At 35.6% G+C, this 24,206-nt stretch overlaps 1 protein-coding gene across 1 annotated transcript in view; it reads right to left on the reverse strand.

The window, feature by feature from the left end:
- Window positions 1-24,206, reverse strand: part of WDFY4 (WDFY family member 4) — a 403,065-nt gene that overhangs the window by 210,908 nt on the left and 167,951 nt on the right. Inside the window, exons 33-39 of the mRNA XM_044665777.1 lie at window positions 17,161-17,361; window positions 14,878-14,992; window positions 11,692-11,843; window positions 10,754-10,992; window positions 7,125-7,246; window positions 3,138-3,323; window positions 549-685 (exon numbers count right to left, since the gene is read on the reverse strand). Coding sequence (XP_044521712.1) covers window positions 549-685; window positions 3,138-3,323; window positions 7,125-7,246; window positions 10,754-10,992; window positions 11,692-11,843; window positions 14,878-14,992; window positions 17,161-17,361 — 1,152 coding nt within the window. The remainder of the gene's footprint in view (window positions 1-548; window positions 686-3,137; window positions 3,324-7,124; window positions 7,247-10,753; window positions 10,993-11,691; window positions 11,844-14,877; window positions 14,993-17,160; window positions 17,362-24,206) is intronic.

Genomic DNA, 24,206 nt, shown 5'->3' on the forward strand with positions numbered 1-24,206 from the left:
ATTCAACCTCAGTCAAAGCCAAACTGAAAAATCTGATCTCTTAGAGATTAACAATGAAGAAGGAGACAATGGCATCTTTTGGAAATAAGAAAGGAAACTGTAAAGCAAGCATATTATAATGATACAATTTTTTTCTCTTATAAAAGGAGCAGAGTATTTGGATGGAATCTTGCTATACCCCTTCCAAGAAAATAATAGTGTGTTTCTACAGTTAGAAATTTCATGAATATAGTAAGGATTCTATGAAGGATATATCTATATCTATATATACATCTAGTTATATCTATCTATCTATATTGAAATTAATATTGATATAAGGATATCAATGAACAAACTCCCTCTTACAATGTGGATCAGCACCTTCTCTTCAACTTAGTTCTACTGAGTTGGCACAGAACTTGAACTCAGATCTCCCTGGCTTCCAGAAGATTTTCTACTCACTGTCCCCATGCTTTTCTATACTTGTGCAAAATTAATATCAAAGATTTTCAAGAAAAATCCAAAGATATCAATAGGAGTAGGTAAGCTACAATGAAGTTTGAAGTTACCTCAGATTTGCACTCAGTTTCCTTTGTTTGCCTTCCTGGAATCAACTTCATTGCTGATGACCAGCTTTCACTCCAGCTGGAGGCTTTGCTTTGATGTGCAGTATTTGACTTGCTTGCCAGCATCTTCTTTTCAGATGCTATTGAGAAAAGAAAAAAAGCAACACATCCGATGTAACAGGAAGGGAATAGAATTCATACAGCTTGGTAGATATTATAGAGAGGGATAATCTTAAATTAATGAACTGTCTGAAATAAAAGTTTATAAATGTTGTTATTATTATTTTGTTAGTGTTATTTTTGTTGTTACTTCTCTGAACCTCTGAAATGAAAGAGTGAATCAATCTTTACTGTACTCCTCCAGGGCACACATTCAGGTTGACACATTTATCAACCTCCCAACTAATTGGTTAGTCTTTCTATTCCATCATATTTGTTTTCCAAATTTCTGTTGAGAGAGCCTCCATCCTCCCCTTCAGCACATTTGCAACTTCAGGATTATTCTCATTATTTCACTATCCTTTACCCCACATTTCCAATCTATTGGCAAATCTTTTTGTTTCCCCCCATCCCTCATCTATGACCCCTTCTCTCTATCCATTCAGTCATCATTCACTTCTAACTCCAATTCCTCTCACTTGGATCATTGTTAATAGCTTTTAATTGTTCACCTGCCTCAGGTGTCTCCCCATTCCACTCCATCCTCACTCAGCTATCAGAGATCTTCCTGAAGTAAATGTCTGTGACCATATCACTTCCTTACCCAATACATTTCAATGGAATTCTATTAATAATAAAAAAATCAATATTTATATAGCACTCAGTATATGCTAGGTACTGTGTTAAGCACTTTCATACAAGTATTATTTCACTGGATCCTCATATCAACCCTTGGAGGTAGGTCTTATTATTATTATTCCCATTTTTCAGATGAGAAAACTGAGGCAAATAGCGGTTAAGGAACTTTCCCAGGATCACACGGCTAGTACATGCCTGAGGTTGAATATGAACTTAAGTCTTCCTGATACCAAGATACAAGAATACCTGGTATTCTGAGCCAATAGTTATCCCTATTGCCCTCAGGATCAGATAAAACTCTGACCATTAAAGTAATTCACAACTTATCTCCTTTTTACCTTTCCCATCTTCTTGTATCTTAGTCCCCTCTACATATGTACCACAGTACAATCCAACTTCACTGGATTATTTGCTGCTCTATAGGGAAAACTTTCCTGCCTTCTATCACTGTTTTTAAAAATTATTTTATTTCTTTTATTTATATTCATTATATATACTATATTTATTTTATTTATTAGGTATTTCATTACCTTCTGTCTTAGTACTAGTTGTAAGCGAGAAAGGCAAAGGCTAGACAATCAGGCTTAAGTGATTTGCCCAGGGTCACACAGCTAGAAAGGGTCTGAAGTCACATTTGAACACAGATCCTCTTGACTCCAGGTCTGGAGCACTGTTTACTGTGCTACCTACCTGCCACTATCCCTGTGTGTTCGCATGGCCCATCTCTCCTACCAATATAAACCCAAGATGCTCTTATCTCCATTTCTCCCACTTTTGCACTTCCTCCCTTCCTTCAAAACACAGCTCGATTCTATCCTTCAGCAGGAAGCCCTTTCTGGTCCCTCTAGATATTCATACCTTCATCTCCATGATTACCTTCAGTTTATTATGTTTGTGTCTTTTATATGCCTATTTATTTTCATATTTGTCTCCTACGTTAGAATGGAAAGTCCTGAAGGCAGGATCCAGTTTTCTCTTTCTTTGTATCCCCAGCACCTTGTATTGTACTTGGTACAATATAGTAAGTACTTACTACACTAGATAAAAATAATTTCCTTACATATACGTTTCTCTCCATGTATATATTAATAGATAAAAAATCAATAACAATAGCAATAGTTATCATTTATATAGAATAAAATTTGCAAAGAGTTTTATAAGAATATAGCATGTTATGATCTTTTCTTTACTTGTAAATGAAGTTCTTCCTTTAAAGTGCATTAATGTCCATTATTTTTCGAAGCCTTTATATTTAAACACGTCTCTGCATTCATTTGAAGGGCTCACTAAACATTGCTTTTACATTATGGTTCAATATTTTATGGAAACAAAGAAATATTATTCCTTTTTCTTTCCTTATATGATGCACTTTGCCATATTAATTAGCAGAGGAGGGAGAATTTGAGAAATCTGATGCCAAAATACATGAATAATGAGATAAGCCTGCATCCAGTTCCTGTATGTCAGTGCTTCGGTTCCCCTGGGTGTTAAAGTCCCTGTTCATTTGAGGGAGGTGTCTTAAATGGGATTGATTGGCTAGACTCTTAGATTTCTACTATTGCTCACTCTTAATGTCTCGCCCATCTGTTCTTGGTAAAGAAAGGGCTATAAAACTTCAGAAGGCTCTCATGGTTAGGAAAAACTCCATTGGTAAATGCCTTTGCTCTCTACCATTGGTCAGAAAAGATACAGTACCTACGCAAGGAAAGCCTGTATTTAGCTCCTCATGAACTACTTATTGGGCTTTATGATCAGGGGTACCCTGGCTAGCAGAAATAGGCTTAGAGGAAAGACCTAAATAATGTTGCCAAGACTTGAGAGTCGTCTCTTCCCACAGAGGCGTGACGTTTTCAATCTTAACTTCGCTCTCGCCAGGCTTTACGGAGAGGTCCATCTTGAAGGTATCCTCTAGAGATTGCCGCCTCTGATGCATGAGTTGGTGCCAGAGGTCAAGGACTGTTTTCCGAATGCCATGTTGAACTAGAAAAAAAAAGAAAGTAAGAGAAATAATTTATGAAAGCATTCAAAAAAGGCAAAGAATTCAAAGGCAGGTATTGTTGCATGATAATCAACGTCCTTTCCATAAGTTATTTATGGAATTGTTTGTTTGTGACGACTGAGAAATCAAGTAATTTGCCCACTATCATATGTAATCTGTGGTCAAATAACATGGACTAGAAAGTAGCTTCAAACTCAAATAAAAATGGTTTTGACTTATAAAACAACAAATGAACATTTTCTATGATGTGTGGTTTTTTAAAATTTATTTAGTTGAACATTTTCCAAGTACATTTTGATTTGATTCCTGGGAACTCCCAAGTTTTGCAGGGTGACAGGACTAAACCCTTTTATGTTCAAAACTTCTGTCCTAAGGCCTGCTTTCTTTAATGAGGATTGACTCCTGTTAGCATTCTATATCTTTTTTTTTTTAATAGATTTTTACGGATCATTTGTTTTTATTTCTCCTTGTCCTTCCCTCTTCTGGAAAGTCATCTTATATAATTATAATTTTTTTAAAGAAAAAGAAAAAAATGGGGTAAAAAAGAGAAAAAAATCACCAAAGCTAATCAACATTAAAAACAATCTGAAAATATATACAGTGTTCTCTAATCTTTGTTGGAGAAGAAAAATGAAGTTTTTATTCTACACTATTATTTTTCCCTCCATAACTGGCAAACAGTAGATGAAATGATATCTTGCATTCCCTGCAGCTTAATCAATTTTGTGCCTGTGACAATGGATAGTCTGTGGAAAACCATCTGTTAAAGGCTGCCCATTTCTCTCTCCTATTTTTTATCAAAGATGTCCTAAATACAGATTTAGATCATTCTCATCAAGAGATTATAGAAATGAGAAAGTAGATATGTGGGTCAGTGCTTACTAATGTTCTTGAGATAACATTTTTTGGGAGGAATAGCATCCACAACTTATTCCAGTTATTTTCTATCTTTCCCACTTTCTGATGCCCTATAAAAATATTCCTTAAATACATTGAAAACTATTTTGCTGTGAGCACAGATTTATCCTTTGTGTGATTGCTTTGACCTAGAAGCTATTCCTAACTGTGTTTTCTTTAGTGCCATTTCATATCCCCATATAGTACACTGTGGCCTGAAGTGTTACAGACCAAATGTGGCATTTCCACTGTCATCCATGATGAAGATAAACTGTTATTGTGCTGCCAGATATTACTGATGTTTCAGTTGGTTTTTCTTTTGAAATCTTTTTTTATATGAGGATTTTTCTTGGTTCTCTTAAGTTAATACCTTTCTCTAAAAGGTTACTATTCATTTACTCTAAATGTATCTTCTATGGACCTGTTATTTGCATGTTGCCCCTCAATAGAAAATGAGCTTCTTGAGGGCAGTGGAGATTTTTGTTTTTATTTACATCTCTGGAGTTTAGCACAGCACACAAAGAGCACTTAATAAATGCTTTTCGATTGATTAGTTGATTGAAGGGAATAGTTAGAGAAAATATAACATCAAAACAAAAGCTATCAATTACACTTTAAAAAATAAATTCATATTGGCAAAGTCCAGGGGTGGAACCAAGATAGTAGAATAGAGAAACCACTCACCAGAGCACTCCCAACATTCCCCTCCAAACAACTTTAAAATAACTCCTCAAATTGAATTGTGGAGGGGAAAAGTCAACAAAGGGTCAGAATAATCACTCTTTCTGTTCAGGACAACTTAGGAAATCAGAAAGAGAGAAGTGTTTTACTGGGTAGAGACTAGTCTGAAAATCTACATGAACTAAACACCAACGATGAGAGCAGGTGGTTGTGACAGAAGCAGTAGCAGAATCAGTAGCTTTCAAGCCAAAGATGGGAAGAAGATCTGGCAAGGGATGAGAATGAGACTATGAGGGACTTCTGTGCTTCCGCTGGACACAGGACCAGATGCTGTTTGGCAATTCTATTGTCCAAACCGACTTTTAGATCAAGAGTGGAGAGAAATACTTTCAGTGAAAAAGGAGTGGAAACTTTGAGGGGCCAGTATTGCTTTTGGTCACAAATGATCAGGGACCCTAAGGAACAATATTGCTTCTTGTCCTGAGGGATCAGGGACCCTGAAGAACAGTACTAATTTCAATTGCAAGGGATCAAGGGCCCTTCTTAGATACGGACCAGAGTTCAGAACAGGAGAGCAGTGACAACACCTTTCCCCAGATCATGCCGCTTTAAAAGAAGACTGAACCTTGAGACTGTGGCTCTTCTCCATCCTCTACCCACAGTGGGAACAGAGACCAGCTACAACAGGAGGTTCAAAATCAAGAAAAACGGTGCAAAAATAAGTAAATAAAAAAAATCTGACTATAAAAAGCTAGTACAGTGACAGGGAAGATCAAGACCTAAACTTAGAAGAAGACAATGAAATCAAAATAGTTACAAGCAAGTCTTCAAAAAAAAAAAAAAGAATCAGACACAAGTCCAATGAGAATCTGACTTAGGGCTCCAGGACCTTGGTTCCAGTTCTGATTTTTCCACTTGTAACCTTTATAATATGGGATAAGTCACTAAATTTCTCTAGGCTTCAGTTTCCTTATCTATAAAATGAAAATGAAAAATCAGATGATCTTTAAGATAATGAAATCTATGATGTTATAAAGGTACTCTTATTCTTATTGTTTAGTCATTTTTCAATTGTGTCCAATCCTTCAAATTAGGTTTGAGAATACACAATATAAGGAAAGAGAGTCAGATCAAATAAGAATCTTTTTAAAAAGTCATTTTAGGGGGCAGCTGGTTGGCTCAGTGGATTGAGAGCCAGGCCCAGAGATGGGAGGTCCTAGGTTCAAATCTGACCTCAGACACTTCCCAGCTGTGTGACCCTGGGCAAGTCACTTGACCCCCACTGCCTAGCCCTTACCACTCTTCTGCTTTAGAACCAATACCCAGTATTGATTCTAAGATGGAAGGTAAGGGTTTAAAAAAATGTCATTTTAAGTGAGTATAATTCAACATTTTCACACTGTGATGGAAGACTTTTGTTGTTATTTTCATCTTTTTTGCTACCCAAAGTGAATATACATGTTAAGAAAAAAAGGTAAATAATTTGGCCTTTATAGTTTTGTATATAATATAATTTTTATTTTATTTACTGAATATGTATTTCTCTTGATAGTTTCCAAGTTTATGGAATAAAATAATACCCCCACAAAAGAATTATCTTCTAGAAACATAGCTTTTTATTATTTGAATCTCAAATAAAAAATGCAATCACCATACCCAACTCTATTTTACTGTTTAGAAAACTGAGGTAATATTCAGTGACTACTTCAAGATAGTGTGTGGGAATAATTCCTAGGATACAGGTCCCTTTTTCTATTCTGATCCCACATTTAGACTACAATTGGCATGCATTTAAAGGTCTATGACAGAAAGCAATCTTATGAAAGATCCTTTTGTTGTGAGATCCTTTTAATACACTAACAACTTAATGAGATGTAGTCTAAGACAAACATGTCTCTCAACACATTCTATTAAACTATTTTGTGGCAAAGATTTCCATGAACTAAGATTATTTATTCACTTTTCACTGTGTTCTAGATATGCTTCATCTACTTCTCACCTAGAATTAATTTATTTATCCTTGCATAACTCGTATATCTCTCCCTTTGCTGTTCTTTCAAACATTTATCAAGTCTTTGATCTTTTTTTCTGGGGAAAGATAAGCTATTCACAAGAATCTTAAAAAGCCATGTCACTCATCTCTGCCTTCCTCCACCTCCCTTCTTATTCCCCCACCAAAGTTAATAACAAGTAAAATACATTACCGTCACTTAAACTTGGAAGACCGTCCTCTCCTTGTTCTCTCATATCTTCATATGGAGAAAGGAAGACTTGGTGATAAGGACTCATCCTTGGTTTGGGTTCTAATCCGAATCCCTCTGGATAACTGGAGCCAACAAGAGATTATCAAGGAAGAGCTCAGTTTCTTTATTGTGATTTTGTGGTCTCACCTCCCCTTATCATTAATACCTTTGTACTTCTAGAAAATCCCTGAAACCTTAAAATGGAAAAGTTAATTCATTTAAATTAAATAATGAGAATGACTCAGAAAAGAATCATGTAATAGTTAATGAGTTGACTTTTGAGGTGAGAAAGCCTGGGTGTAAGGTCCATCTATTATACATCATATAGTTGTGTGACTTAGGGTGAATCTTAACCTCCAAGTCCCCTAGGCAATATTCTTAGACTCAAAATTTCATAGAAGTTATGGCTACATATTGCTATAGGAAGTTCCTAAGCACCTCATCACAATAATTTTTAAAAGATAGCTTAAAACAAAAAAGAATATATTTTGAAGAATTGAAAAAAATTACTTTGTATTTCCCCCAATTCTAATTAGTCCCTTTCAGGTTCTAATATTGAAATAATAATGATAATAATGATAATAATAAAACTAGCACATCAGAAGATTCTCTTATTTTTTCCAAAAGAAAAAATATATGTCTTAAGGGGCCATTTTGCTAACCACAGAGAGTCATGGGAATGTGTGACATGGATAAGTGACAGAAACACGTTACTTATAAGAACACGGGCTAAACTATAGGCAAGTCTAGATCCTTAAGATATTTTAGGTTTAAAAACAAATCCATAAACCAAACCCATAGCTAAGAACTTCTCCAGAATTGAATTCAGATTGTGAGAATGATTTCATTAATTTGCCCATTAAGAATTTACTAAACTTTGCGGACAGATACATTACTAGTAATTTTGTGTCTGGAGCAAGCCACTATTGTGGAAACAAGCTCATCCCAAACCCTGCAAGATACTCTAATATTTCAGTGCCGTTACTAGAAAGGCTTCCAGGGATTTGGCCATCAGGGGAGGAAATGGAACCCAGAATAAGGTTCCCCATTCATATCGAGGCTTTTGAGGCCAGGTAGAGAAGGAAAAAGAGGGTAGGAATAACATTTTCAAATACTGCCAGCATCACTCTCTAAATGTCCTCTCTAAGGCAATTCTTCAAAGTATCCACTTAATTACATCTCTGATTACATAATGGAGAAAGGACAAAAAGACATAGAAGACATTAGATTGTAATTCACGGGATAACAATCTGGTAGATTTCATTTTTTTAAAATTTTAAACCCTTAACTTCTGTGTATTGACTTATAGGTGGAAGAGTGGTAAGGGTAGGCAATGGGGGTCAAGTGACTTGCCCAGGGTCATACAGCTGGGAAGTGTCTGAGGCCGGATTTGAACCCAGGACCTCCTGTCTCTAGACCTACTCTCAATCCACTGAGCTACCCAGCTGCCCCCGGTAGATTTCATTTTAATGAAATTGCAATGCAAATTTTTTTTAATTCATAAAAAAAATTATATTAATACTTTATGCCAGGACTCTGTCTTGGGTCCTCTTCTCTTCTCTTCTCTCTTCATATTACTTAACTTGGTGATCTCAAATCTACCTATTCTTTTATAACCTCACTGCTGACCACAACTTGCATTTCTAACTGCCTTTTGGACATCTCTGTCTATCTGGATGTCCAGTAGACTTTTTAAATTCAATATGCCCTGCTGGCAAGCACTATCTTTCTCCCTAAGCCATCTCCATCTCCTATAAAAACTTTCCTATACTGTCATGGGCTCCACTATCTTTCCAGTCCTCCATTCTCACAAGCTAGGTATCATTCTCAGCTCCTCACTCTCTCACCATTCACCTCCACTTTGATGCCAACACCTGTCATTTTTACCTTTGTGATGTCTCTTGAATATACTCCATTCTCTTCTCTGATACTGACACCACCTTGGAGCATACTCTCATCACTACACATTTGAATTATTTCAGTAGTCTACTGGTGGATCTGCCTGTATCAAGTCTCTCCCTACTCCAAACCATTCTTTAGCCTGATGTCCAGTTATTTTCCTAAAGCACAGGACCAAACATGTCATCCTCAAACTTCAGAGACTCTCTATCACCTCCAAGATCAAATATAAAATTCTCTGTTTGGTGTTAAAAGTATTTGTAATATACCGTTCCCATTTTCAGTATTTTTACATCTTGTTCCCTGCCATATACTCTTTGGTTCAGGGACACTGGCCTTTTTTTTGCTATTCCACAAACAAGATACTCTATTTTTCAGACCCAGGCAATTTTGGTGGCTTTCTCCCACGTCTGAAATGTTCTTCCTCTTTATATCTTCCTCCTTGCTTTTCTGGCTCCCTTCAAGACACAACAAAAATCACATCTCCTATGGGAAGCCTTTCCCAACCCCTCTTAATTCATTTTATTAATTTTTTTTTGATCCTGCATATAGCTTGTTTCCACATATTTCTTTGTTTGTTTTCTCTCATTAGTGAGAGTCCTCCTAGAGGACAAAGGCTATCTTTTGCCTCTCTTTATATTACCAATGCTTATGAGGGTGCCTGGCATACAGTAGGTGCTTAATGCTTACTGACTGACTGAAACAGTGTATTCTAAATGATTAGAAGGTCATATACAAGAAGTCCAAGTTATCATTTGAATTGTCATAAGATGAATCATAGACCTGGAAATAAAAAAAAAATAATCCCTAGCTTCTTTCTCAATTTTGGCTCGTTTTCACACATAACACCTAGGAATTATGACAGGCATCATCACATAGTATAATGGGAAGAGCACTCAATTTGGAGCCACAAGACCTGCACTTTACTCTGCATGTAACCTGGAATAAGTTATTTATCCTTTCTGGAACTCAATTTCCTCAATTATAAAATGAATAGATTGAATTAGGTGACCTTTAAGTTCTTTTCTAGTTCTATATCTATGTTGATCACATAATAATATTAGAGGAAAATAAATGGCAGGACTAGGATAAACAGGTGGGTAAGTATTAGGTAGATAGATAGATAGATAGATAGATAGATAGATAGATAGATAGATAGATAGATAGATAGATAGATAGATACAGAGAAACAGAGATGAATAGACAGATGTGAGAAAATAGAAGCGCTGGAATACTGTAAGAATTTCATTAAATGATTTGGATGAAATATAAATCACAGAGAATTGTTATCTTTTGCCAAAAATCCTAAAGTGAAATGTTATCAAGAATACTGAGTCTTAGATGCCAAATTAGATTAATATATGGAACTCATACATCAATAATAGAACTATAGTGACTAAAGATTAAATAGAATCTCAGAAAGACATCATTAGATATTCATGATCCATTAAAATGAAAACATTCAGCCACATTACAATTCTTAAGGCCATACAGAGAAGAAGCCATTCTAAACACTAGAAAATAAAAAAAGCTTAACATATATACCATGATATCACTTAATAAAATGGTGTATGTGACTGGAATAGACAGATTATCAGGAATTACTCTCACTGACAACTCTGTTCCCCAACCTGTGCCTTCTTTTCTGTTTCCACAGTCATTTTATGAGGCTCTTAACAATACACTTTTACCTTCTTGCATGAATGTGAAAAAGACAGTGCATGAAGCAAATGATGAAGCTCGTATTTGAATTGTATGTTGCAAAGATGATGTCCCATTGGTCTTGGAGAAAATTCAAGATACTTAGTAATCCAAGGCATTCAGAAAGTGATTGCTGGGGTTTGGACAGGCAATATAGAATGACTCTATTTAAACTGCTATATAAAACACTAAGAAGAGCTTCCTTCTGAGAGTAAGCATTCTCAATGACCTGTAAAACAAAGGCAAAAATGATCACAGTTAACACTCTCTCCTTCCTGAAATTCTCTTGCATTTACTTATTTGTGATGCATTTATACAAGCCCCACACCTCAACATTTGATAGAGCAACTTGATGGCTTAGTATGTTTTTATATATTCTTAATGCCTAGCATAATACTTTGCAAATATAAGGTACTTATTAGTACATTTTTGTTACCTTGAACTGGTGTTGTAGAATGGATTCCAGTTAAAACAATTTAATCCCTGAGGACCTGCAATCCTCAGATTCTCTGATTATGTGAGTTTCATTTAGCAATGAATGTCAATTCATTAAAAATGGATTATCTCTCATGGAGGTAAGAGTTTACAAGGTTAGGTTCTTAATGCATAGTTCTGCTCAAATATTTAGCTTTGATGCCCCATTACAAAAATATTCAGGGATTCTCCTTTTAACTATATATATATATATATGCATATATATACATATGTACATGTATATATACATACAAACATACATTTATGTATGTGTGTGATTATCCATTCAGCAGCAGCATTTCAGGGAAGGTTAGCCAACAGTCTGATCAAATTAAAAAAGATGATAATACAGAACCTTGATTACAGTCTCGAACTTCTAAGTAACCAACAGCTACCTTCCAAAATATTGACAGAATATTTTAATAGCTGGACAAATCACTTTAGCAATACATACCCCCATGATCTGCTCTGTGATAAATAGAAGAATCTCTCGGGGGTCTGCAGTAAACATTCCACTGTACAGTTTCTCAACCAGTTTCTGTGTCAAGTAGGAAATATTTGCTAACGAAGGAGTTGATTCTGAATTATGCTGCGAATCTCTAGTGCCTGTGGGGATCAATATATATTTCAATGTAGAAAGTATTCATTTAGCAAGTTTGTAAGTATTTACTCTCTTTCATACACTGAAGGCACAAAAAGAGAAGTAGCCCTGTCCTCAAAGACTTTGTATTCTATTGGCAAGGTTAGGGGTGGTGGTGGAGGGAAATAAATGCCTATAACTGAGCAAAAACATGTGTAATTTAATTTGAGGATCAGGGGATGGAGCACAGCTATGTTAGCAACTGAAGAGATCAGGATAGATCTAGATACTCTGCCATTCTTGAAATAGCTGAGGATTTAGCTAACCATTTTGGCTGCCATATCCCATTCAATTAATGGTGAAGTGTTGCTCCACTAAAATTTCCAGCTTTTTTCCAGACACTTTTATCCAACCAAGCTTCCTTCATCTTGTATTAAGGTATGTGGAGTTTTAAACTCCAAGAGGCTAAAAGAAGTGTTCAATTTATATCAAGTATAACAGTTTGAACAGGGATCTTATCTAATCTAATCTACTACTTTACTGGTATAAAGTCAAGTGGAGAGATTTTTCAGAATAAACTACAGACAATAAAGATATTTCTGTTTGTGACTTTTTGAGACCTTTGTGTCCACAGTAGGAAAAGGAACTAGATTTGGAGTTAGAGGAAGTGGATTTGAATCCTGGCTCAATCATTTGCTAATTGTGTGAATTCAGACAAGCCATTTACCTTATATTGTCCTTAGCTCTTCATCTATAAAATTATGATGGAGAACTAGATAAAAGATGACCTAGTTGAAATTACCTTCTAATTCTAAAACTATAATCTAGCAACATCTTTAGGGTCTCTGTATTGTGAAATTCCTCACTTATCTGCAGAGTTCCTATAAGATATCATATGTCAGAAGATCTTGAAGCTACATCACTGGGAGACTTCTCTATACTCTGGGTCATACAGGTAATACATGCCTTTTCATCAGATCCATAATCTTTTCAATCTAGAGGTATTTGGAAGTTCAAGATTTTCCAAATTATAAACTCTCTTTTTTGATCTATATTCAGTGAGGGTGGGTTGTAACAAGGAATAATTTTAAAAACTGGACATGAACAGAATAAGTATGGCAATCCTATCCAAAGACCCTGTGTGGAATTCACTATATGCATGATTAGGAAGAGATCTATGCCCTCATTGATCAGTTTCCTGGAAGACTTATGGAAAGGTTTGGAGAAGTCAACCACGTCTGACCTCCAACTCAGAGAATCACTTAGGACCCAGACATTTTTCAACTATTTCCATTTATGTTAAGCTTTGGCTACCTACAATAAAACTGGCCTGGGCAGTCTCCACTTCCCACATGTAATCAAAGACTGCGGGAACCAGTATAAAAGAAATTCATTCTAAAAAGGATAGAAACCCTAGACTATGTGTAAAAGGAGATGTTTTATTTTTTATTTTATTTAATTAATTGATTTAGGATATTTTCCATAGTTACATGATTCAAGTTCTTTCGCTCCCCTCCTCCCACCCCCTCCCATAGCCAACATGCAGTTCCACTGGGTATTACATGTATCATTGATCAAGACCTATTTCTTATGATTAATATTTGCACTAGAGTGATCATTTCGAGTCTACATCCAAAGGAGGTATTTTAAATGGAAGAGAAAACTCAGTTATTACAACAGAATTTAATGATTGAAAAAAAAGAGTCAATTCCAGGTTGGCAGGACACATGTTCTACCCACTAGTGCCATTGGAATTAGATTTATATTTAATTGAATAATTATAAGCAAAATAGATAAAAATAGAATCAAACATAGAGTTAATTTATAGTTTTCTAATTCAATATGTGGCCAGCAGAGGTCTGTTGCTATTCAAGATTACCAAATCAACAATAATGAATTCATAAAATCCATCTGCAAGCTCAGGCATGTGTATTCTGACAGATATCACTAAAATGAGTGAAGCCAATTATAATGTGAAACTTTACTGTGGGGATCATGGTCAGCTCTATATTTAGTGAACTTTAAGCCTCATGTTAAATGGCTCTGACATGTGAGAGAATAAATACTTTACATTCTTGCTTTATTTCTGAATTTGCGTATTCTCTTTTTCCTTGTCAATAAGTACCAGAAAACCCATTCTTATCCTTCAGAATGTGAAGATAAGGAGTAGAGAGGAAAGAGGGAAGATCTGCCTACTCTGAAAAGCTGAATGTCAGAGTCAGAACAAAGGAAGGTAGGTAATTAGGGTTCACGTGTGTTACACTATGAAATCAAGGAACCAAGTTAACTCAGGGAGATCCCATTAGATTTACTGAGTGCCTTGAAGCAAGGTTTCATGATCAAAGACGTTTATAAAATAGCTAAAGATAAAAATTTGAGATCTGGAAGCAAAAAACCCCTGAACTAGTCCTGATAAAAGGAGCTGGCACATTGGAAATCTGAATGTGGTTCAATAAGACCTGAGATCCAAGAACAGATCCTTTATATTATAGAACTCTACATGTATGATTCTTATTTTCTGAAATAGCAGTGTTGAAGGTGGTGATAATGGAGGAGGAGGTGAAGATCTCACGTTTATATAGCACTTTAAGATTTGCAATGAACTTGACACAGATTATCTCATTTGATCCTCTCAGCCACCCTGTGCTTCATTTTCTGTTGCTATCTTCATTTTCCTGATGAAAAACCGGTTTAGAGATTTTTCCTAATACTACTAATGTCTACAAAAAGATTCAGATCCAGGTCTTCCAGATTAGGCCAGGACTCTACGTACTATGCCATGTTGAGGGAAAGTTGAATTGCTTTCCATTGGAAGCCTGTCATCTTTTTGTTCCCCATTGTCATAACCACCCTCAATATCATTTACGTTTCAAATGGACAAGGCTTTGCGATGGGCTGTGATCTGGTACATGTCTGTGTTTCTGGGAAATGGGGTGTTTTTTCTCCCTTATTCTAGTGCCACTGATATGGAATAATTTGTCTCTTCCACTACATCAAATCGTCTACACTGACATATAAATGCAGTGAGTAAAGGTCAGGATACATTTCCTGTCCACTTACCATTGGAACTTATAGAACAGCCTTCACTTATAATGTGAAAGACACCCATAGCAGAAAGCAAAATCTCAGACTGGAAACATCGCTTCTGTTGATTCGTTGTGTTCTCTGGAGAAGCCTGAAACCAACACATGCTGGTTATTATGACAACAAAAAAGTCTCCTATTTATTGAAAACATATTTAGTCTGAAAAAGAGATGATTTGGAGAGAATATTTCAAATATCTGAAAAGGAATCATGTGGAAGAAAGGCCAGACTTGTTCTCTTTGCATTCAACTAGAAACAATAGGTGCAATTTACATAAAAAGGCAAATTTTTGTACAATGCAAGGAAATGTTTCCTGATTATTAAAGCTGGACAATACTGGAATGAGCTGCTGAGGTAGGTAGATAGTCACCATCTTTGGAGATATTTGAGAAGAAGATGAGTGACCACTTGTCATGTTTTGTACCTGCTTCACTTATGGATTGGATTAGATTATATCTAAGGCACATTCCAACTCTGAGTTTAAGAATCCATGAATAAGTGAATGGAAATCATGTGGAATCATTCAAACTTTTGAAAAAAAAATGAGATTCTCATTTCATTTCCTAGAAAGGTTCATTCTCCCAATATACCTAAGAGTAAAATTGTCTTCCAAAGTCAGAAATAACTTCAGTCTCAACCCTGGTATCCTAAGACACTGTTATCTTTGCTCATAGCCCAAAAGAAATTCTGCAGGTTTCCTGTTTGGGGTGTTTATTGTTTGGTCCCTTTTGTTTGTTTGTTTTTTACTCAATTCCACCTGAAGTTCTAGGAACTGTTGCTCTTTACTACGACAGAAATATGTAACACAGGTCTGGGTCTTGATAATGTAAATTAAACCTCACCACCACTATTTAATGATAATTACCTGTTTGCTAAGTATTATGAGTATTATAACTTTCACCTATTCTACAATAGCTCCTTGGCTCTGATATCAGGTTCAGGAAAGCTTATCAACAAAAGTGTTTAGAACAAAGCCTTTATAATTGATACTAATTCTACCTTACATATTATGCCATGCTATAAATTTATATAAAATTTTAATGCATACTATCTCAATTAGGCACCACAAGCAGAAAATGTATACATTCTTTTAAGCTACTATATACCAAGAGGGTTATTGTACTTATAAAGAGTGAGCTATAAATACTCAGAGGCATTAACCTCTATTTTCTCATCTATAAAATGGGAATAACAATAGCCTCTACCATATAAGTTTGTTATAAGAATCAAATGAGATAATATTTCTAAAGTGTTTAGCATGGTGCCTTATACATAAAAACGTTACATAAGTACTGACTATTATTGCTTTTATAGATGAGATAAAGCTTAGAGAAGTTAGACGACTCACCCAAGATCACATAGTAGTGGGAAGGGGAATAGTTGAAACTAAAAACTGGATCTTCTGGTACTGAGTAAAACACCTTCTGCTTCACTAGCAAAGTATTTCTTAAATGGTAATGAGAGCTTTCACTAAGTCACTGGAATTTCAATATATTTTAAGGTCAGAATTTAGTTGGTCCTCATTTAGGGCCATGAAAAGAAATTAATTTATTCACTCCTAATTTGTTCTCTATTCAACTCCTATGTATTCTTAAGTCACTCCTGTTCAGATGAATGTGGCCATTACTTTTAGCCCAAAGGGTACATTATTCAGGCCCCATCTCATCAGCAAATTATTTATTTTTAAAGCTATTTTATTTTCCCAATTAGATGTCGACAAATTTAAGCACATATTTCCCAAAAATATAAGATCTACATTGTCTCCTTCCCTCCTTTCCTTCTCCTCCCTTGGAGATGGTAAGCAATTTGATGTGGGTTACACGTGTATTATGATACAAAATATAGTTCCATATTGGTCATTGTTTTAAGAGAATGTACATATAAAATCAAATCCCAAAATAAAAGTGTGAATAAGTTAATGTCAAGGATAGGCTACTTTGATCTGCATCTCCAACAGTTCTTTCTCTGCTGGTAGAGAGCATTCTTCAGCAAACAAGAGTTTCTTGATCCATATCACAAAGGAGGAAAACTCAAGTTCACTCCAACTATATTACTGATTAAAACTACAACCATATCCTGAAGGTCAAAGATTTTTCATACCCTTGATAAAGGGCAAAGGCATTTTACTTCTCTAGAAACTTCATCCTTCCTTAAACCCTCTCTTCTTCCCCCACTGCTCTACTGACTAGACTCCAGCTTTTACTTCTGTCTTTTGGATGAATGAATATTCAAGCCCACTCCCACTGCATCAGAACCAACCTCAAGAAGGAAGTCCAATGGGTGCAATTGCTTCTGTGGTGGAGTGCAGAGCAAGATCTCCATGAGAAGGAACTTCAGGAAGTCAGAGATTTGTTTTCTAGAAGGGTGAGCAGTAGAAGGACTCATTGGGGACTCCACACTATTCTGTCCTTCAGCAGCAGTCAAAAGGACATTATCATTCCATGGAGAGTCAGGCATTTTCTACTCAGGAGAAAAAAAAAATCCAATTTGACAAACATTTATTAAATGCATAATCTATTCAAGACATTTTACTAGTTATTAGGGATATAATAAACAAAATGGACTCTTCCCCAAAGGGGCATAAATGTTACACTAGGGAGATATAATATGCACAAAGATAAATAAATACACAAAGTATATATGGTATTATAAGGAAGTTATTTCAATAAGAAAAGAGAATTGACAATAGATAAATCAGAAAAGATTAATGTAGGGAGGGGCATCTGACCTTTGCTTTGAAGAAAAGGCACATATGCACTCATGAGAAGCCATCTATCCAAAGGCATGTGGTAGATTCAGTGTCATGTATGAGAAAGAGCTATTAGGACAGTCTGACTAGAATAAAGAGTATGTGAAAGAGGAATTAAAAGAAATAAACCTGGGAAGACAAGTAGAAACCAGGCTAGATATCACAGGACCATATAATCGTTGCTGATCTTTCATTTTCACAGACAACCAATGACATTACAGGGTGATGTCTTGAATCTTAAGTGAATTAGATTTAAGTGAGGCAGAGTTGCAGAGTCATCACCCTCACTCTCTCTTCCAGTCATCGAAATCTAGTGGCAAGACAAAGGTCAGAATGATTTGTGATGGTCTGGGGATGCGGTGGATGACCTTGGTGTCTTCAGTGTCTGACCAAGCTCTAAGCACTCCACAGAGCCTTCCTGGTTGTCTTCCTGGCCATTGGAACAAATTGTTCTCATTTTCATTTTCTACTATGAGAAATCTTCACATTCTTGCGGTAGGACCTCCTGCCCCCGTAACTCATTAATTCATTTGTGTCCCATATACTTAAGACCATATACTTAGAGCTGAAAGAAATCTTCGAGTCCATCAAGTCAAAACTCTTATTTTATAAATGAGAAAACTAAGGGCCCAAAATGTTGGGATTTAACCGAGATCACACAGATTATAGGGGGTTGAGGTAAAATTCCCTCTCAGGTCCTCTTGTAGAAGGACTCAAATACCAGGAGTTAAATTTTGTCTTTTACTTTAGAGTAAAAAGGGGAACAAGGGGGCAAAGTGGTCAAACCTGGGCTTTAGGAATATCAAACTGGGAAATGAATTAAGTTAAAAACTTTTTAATAATTTCATTCTTTTTATATGTAATTTCATGCTATAATGAAGGTATAGTCATATGGATAGCATGAAGAACGAGAAAATGGGTTTCCTGGATTCTACTATGAGGATTCTACTATAATGTCAATCTGGCATTATAAAGTTTACAAGACATTTTCATCACACCTTATGTTATCTTCAAATGTTACTAAGAGATCAATATGGAAGGTGCTATTTTTTTTCAACTTTACAGTGGCCTGAAGCACAAAGAATAAGCAATTCCCAAATAGAATTAGTGTCATTAGTCAATTAGCAGTGAATCTTTTCACTCCTGGCTCCTCTTTCCACCACATCAGTGAAACTCCCTGCCAACGAGTTCAGCCCTCAATGTCTCATTTTGCTCATTCATAAAATTAATTAAATTTTTCTTAATTCATAAAATTAATTCAATGGCACTAGGGAGGTAGTGATTGGATTAATTACCATTCTAGAGCCTCATTGAAAATCTCACCATATAAATTCAAAGCAAATGATTACATTCATTTGGTTAAGTAACAGAGATACTATGCTAAGATTTTTTTTAACCCTTGTACTTCGGTGTATTGTCTCATAGGTGGAAGATTGGTAAGGGTGGGCAATGGGGGTCAAGTGACTTGCCCAGGGTCACACAGCTGGGAAGTGTCTGAGGTTGGATTTGAACCTAGGACCTCCTGTCTCTAGGCCTGACTCTCACTCCACTGAGCTACCCCACTGCTCCCCTAAGATTTTGTTATATAATGTCTGTCCCACTTTCTATAAATGAAAGCTCATGTGGAACAAAACAAGGCAAAATGGGGAATTCTCAGCCCCTTCTCTTTTTTATTCCTGGATTCTTGCCTTGAATTTTGCTGTACTTAAATCTTGGTTACAACCATACTTTCAGAATAATTCAAGCAATAATAAGACAATTTTCTTCTCTCTGGTACAATCTCAATTTTTGTCTTGCTGAGCTTTAAATCCATTCCTAACACTCATTTGAATTCAGATCTTGGTGTTATAAGAACTCATCTTGATCTCAAACACAATCTATTTCATATGCCATTTCTCTGCCTAAACTAAGTCCTCTCTCTTCAACTATGTTTCTACCATTACTTTCAATATAGGCAATTCAGAAAAAGGGGAAAAGCAATAGAGAAGAATTTCCCACACTTTCCAGCCTCTTCCACATGAATAATTTACATCAATTAAGTATATAGTTGAATTCTGTGAATATGCCAAGTCTCTGACACATAAGTATTCAGGAAAAAAAGTTTATTGAGCATACAATTAGGATCCAAAAGATTTTTTAGATTTTTTAAAAGAAAGGCTTCATATGTCTAGGAATCAATTTTTAATTTCATTAATTGTTGCACTTTTCTCCAAAGGCTTAGAAGTCTTTTAAGAAAGGGAAACTATGTAGTTCAGTGGATTAAGAATCAGGCCTAGAGATGGGAAATCCTGGATTCAAATTTGACCTCAGATACTTCTTTGTGTGATGCTGGGCAAGCCCTTACAGCTTTGTCTAATCCTTACAGCTCTTCTGCCTTGGGACCAATACTTAGTATTGATTCTAAGATGGAAGGTAAGGGTTTAAAAAAATAGAATTCATTTAAGACTTGATCTACTATCATATTTCTGATTCCTATCATTCTGAAGGTCAACCAAATAAAAACCATAGAACAGAAAAATATCCCAATCTGTTCAAAAGTAAGGTTCCATACTTACCAGGAACAGTGTAATTACAAAGTTTGGAAATGATTTATCATCTATGATTACTTTTCTTTAAATAAAAAAAGAATGTATCACTATTTTTGCCATTAAGTAATCACAGGACCATTAGAGAAGCTTAGAGTTAGAAAAGGCCATAATTGGCTAGTCCAACCTCTTATAAACAATACTCTCCTCTACAATACTCATGTAAAATGACCACCCAGTCTCTCTGGAATGCTTTCAGCACCAGGGGGACTCATCATCACTTCCATGAATCTATTCTTATTCCATTTTGGAGTACTTTTATTACATATGTATAGACATATATGTTAACATGCACATATATGTAAGTTTATATATATATATATATATATTTATACATACATGGGTGTATGTATAACATTTCCCCTTGTGGAACCCAGAAAACTAACTTTCTATAACTTTTTCCCATTGATCTTAATTCTAGAGCTATACACATTAATCCTATTCCCTCTTCCATATGTCAGCCCACAACAAATTTGCAGACATTTTTCCTCCCCACTTCCCCAATCTTTTTTTTCTTAAGATAAACATACCCAGCTCTTCTAACTTTTCCTCATAAGATATGGATTCCATATTCTTGGATATATTCCAAATTATCAATGTATTATGCCAAAGACTGAACACAATACTTGAAATGTGATCTGCCCAAGGGAGAATACCATAGCATAAGCATTGTGACTTTCTTTATTCCAGATAATACACTATTAATTCATGTTAAGACTCATGTTCAGTGCTAATAATCAATAATTAATTTTTATAGCAGCCATTTTGCCCTGTTGGCTAGCCTTTACTAAGTTTCTTATAAATTAAAATTTGTCTTTTAAAAAACCTTACTTTCTGTGTTAGTAAAAAAAACTCTGAGACAAAAGAATAAGAGCTTGGCAAATGGAGTTAAGTGACTTGACCAGGTTCACATAGATAGGAAGTGTCTAACATCAGATCTGAACCCAGGTCCTTCTATTCCAGACCTCGCTGCCCCTCTGAACTAGTTTTCCCCCATAAGCCATTTTTAACTTTGGCCATTGCTAACAGTTTGTTCTTTTTTAACTTAAGTACAAAATTTGACATACTTTAAAATATTCACCTTTTTAAAATCGAGTTAAAGATCTTAAATATCTTTTGGATTCTGATTCTATGATTCAATAATCATTTAATTCAATATCATTCAATAAATAATGGATATTTATGTATCAGAGACTTAACATATCTAGAAAATTCATAAATATGCTCAATTGATGTTAATTCCCCATGTGAGAGAGTCTGGAGAACTTGCTTTTTAGGAGAGTTGTGATGTTGTATAATGGAAATGCCTTGGGAGGTGTTAGAGCATGTGCAAACATTCTATATCTTGTTCCTGGTCTGTTAACACATGGTTAATGGAAACAGCTTTGATGGATTCCACATGTGAAATATAGGGTGTTTTTCAAAAAGGCATTCATAATTAGAATCTCAGTTGTCTTAGCTTTTGTTGTTTATTCTTGGTGGAACTCTTTGACTTCTTCCCTAAAAGTGTCCAGTGAAAGACAAAAATATTTTAAAGAGAGAGGCTTTGCACTCTCTTAACTAAGGCCAACATGAGACTTTGAAATGGATGTGAGTATATTTCTGGGGTGGAGCCAAGATGATGGAGTGAACCAGAACAGCTCCATGTCACCACAAGAATCCTCTCCAACCAAGATAAAATATTGGCACAAAATGAATACAGAGATGAAAGAATCAATAAAGAGGCAGAGTGAAACAACTTTCAAGAAAAGAAAAGCCCAAAAAGTAGGCAGAGAACATCTGGGGCACTGGGGTGCAAGGAGAACAGAGCCAGTAAGAGCCTTTGGCAAGGAGGAAAGAGCAAATCAAGAACAAGCCACATCCCACTATCCCATATCTGCTGTCCCAGGTTTGGAACATAAGCCCAAGGCAACATTCAGGTCCTAAGATTCTATCTGGGCAAATAGTGGTATAAGCCAGTCCACACCCCTTCACATTTTAAACTTGTGGAGAAGTCCAGAGTCCTAGCCCAGGGCAATTTGGGTTGAAGTGGGCTGATCTGTGTAGGCCCAGAGTGAAGCCAGGAATCCCAATATTAGTTTGTGATAAGGATATAGTTCACACTTTGGAGTGAGGACACAGTTCACTGGCCACTGCCCTTTCCCACTGCCCCTATCTTTTTGCCCAAAACTAAGGGCAGAACTCCATGACAGGGAAATCAAGGGTATGCCTGATTGGATCAAGTACACAGAGAGAACCAATAATTGAGCCTAAGCCTGGGGTTAGAATTTGATCAGCCCCTGACCTGACCAAGTTCAGATTGAAATCAAAAGCTAATGCCCAAACCTGAGGAAAGTCTTTAAGCTATCCGAATCTTAAGGGTCAATTGGATCATCAGGGGGAGGGGGCTCTCAGAGTTCTCAGCTCTCAGACCATCACATCAGTCTCCAAGAACTGAAACTGGTAAAAACCCAGAAGATAAGCTAACAACAGCTTCAAGGAATGACTGAAGTTTAAGAAGGTACTCTAACTTCCCAGAAAACGGACCCTACCTATAATTAGATAGGAAAAATGAGCAAACAACACAAACACCTAACTCTAAAGAATTTTATGGAGACAAAGAGCAAGGTACAGACATAGAAGGAAACAGAGAAAGAAAAGGAAATATATACAAAGTCCAAAAGAAAAATACGGATTGGACACAGATTCTGGAAGAGCTCAAAAAGACTTCAAAAACCAATTAAGAGAGTTAGAGGAAAAGTGAGAAAGAGAAATGAAAGTGGTAAAGGAGAAAGGAAAGTGATGCAAAAATAAATAGGTCAATTGAAAAAGGAGAACCAAAAACTGACAGAGGAAAACTAGGTTTTAAAAATCAGAACTCACTATCTAAAAATGGATGATTTCATACGAAACCAAGAAACAATAAAGCAGAATCAAAGGAATGAAAAAAACAGAGGAAAACTTGAAATATATTATTGAAAAAACTAATGTCCCTAGAAAATAGGTCTAGGAGAGACAATTTGAGAATTATTGGATTGTCTGAAAGGCATGAACAAGAAAAAACCTTGGACATCATATTACAAGAAATTATCTACCATAACTGCCCAGAGATCCTCAAACAAGAAAATAAAATTGAAATTGAAAGAATTGAGAGATCACCTCCAGAAAGAAATCATCATATGACAACTTCCAAGAATATAATAGCTAAATTCAAGAGACACCAAGTCAAGGAAAAATACTTCAAGCAGCCAGAAGGAAACCATTCAAATACCATGGAGCTACAATCAGAATCACACAGAACCTAAGGACTTCTATATTAAAGGACTGAAAGGCATGGAATATGATATTCAGGAAGGCAAAAGTTTTGGGTTTACAACCAAGAGTCACCTATCTATCAAAACTGAGTATATTCTTTCAGAAGAAAAAAGACATTTAATAAATTTTCTCTTTCCAAGTATTACTGAGGAATAAGTTAAACAAAAAAATGAAGTTTGAACATGAGACAGAGAGAATTCCAAAAGAGTAAATAAGAAAGAGAAAATTTAAGAGACTCATTAAGGTCAAAATGTTTATATCTACATAGAAAGAGGATTTCTGTAATTCTCAAAAATTTTTCTAGGTAGTAGAGAATATAGAAGGAATTTACTCAAAAAGAGGGTGGAAAAGTAAGCTAATTATGATGATATGATGTGTATGATGATAGGATATATATGTAAATGTGATAATATGGAATGATATATGTGTATATGATATGATATGTTTGCATATGAATGATATATAAAAAATCAAGGGGTGAAAGGGAGGGTTGCACTGAGAGAAAAGGGAAGAGAGAGATATAATGGAGTAAATTACATAATATAAAGAGGCATAAAAATAATTATAGAGAGGGGAGGATAAGGGTGGTGAAGGGCAATTCTTAAACTTTACTCTCATCTTAATGGGCTCCAAGAGGGTAAAACAAGTACACTCAGTGGGATATAGAATTCTATCTC

The sequence above is a fragment of the Gracilinanus agilis genome, chromosome 2 (assembly GCF_016433145.1).
Source record: "Gracilinanus agilis isolate LMUSP501 chromosome 2, AgileGrace, whole genome shotgun sequence".
Lineage (NCBI taxonomy): Eukaryota > Metazoa > Chordata > Mammalia > Didelphimorphia > Didelphidae > Gracilinanus > Gracilinanus agilis.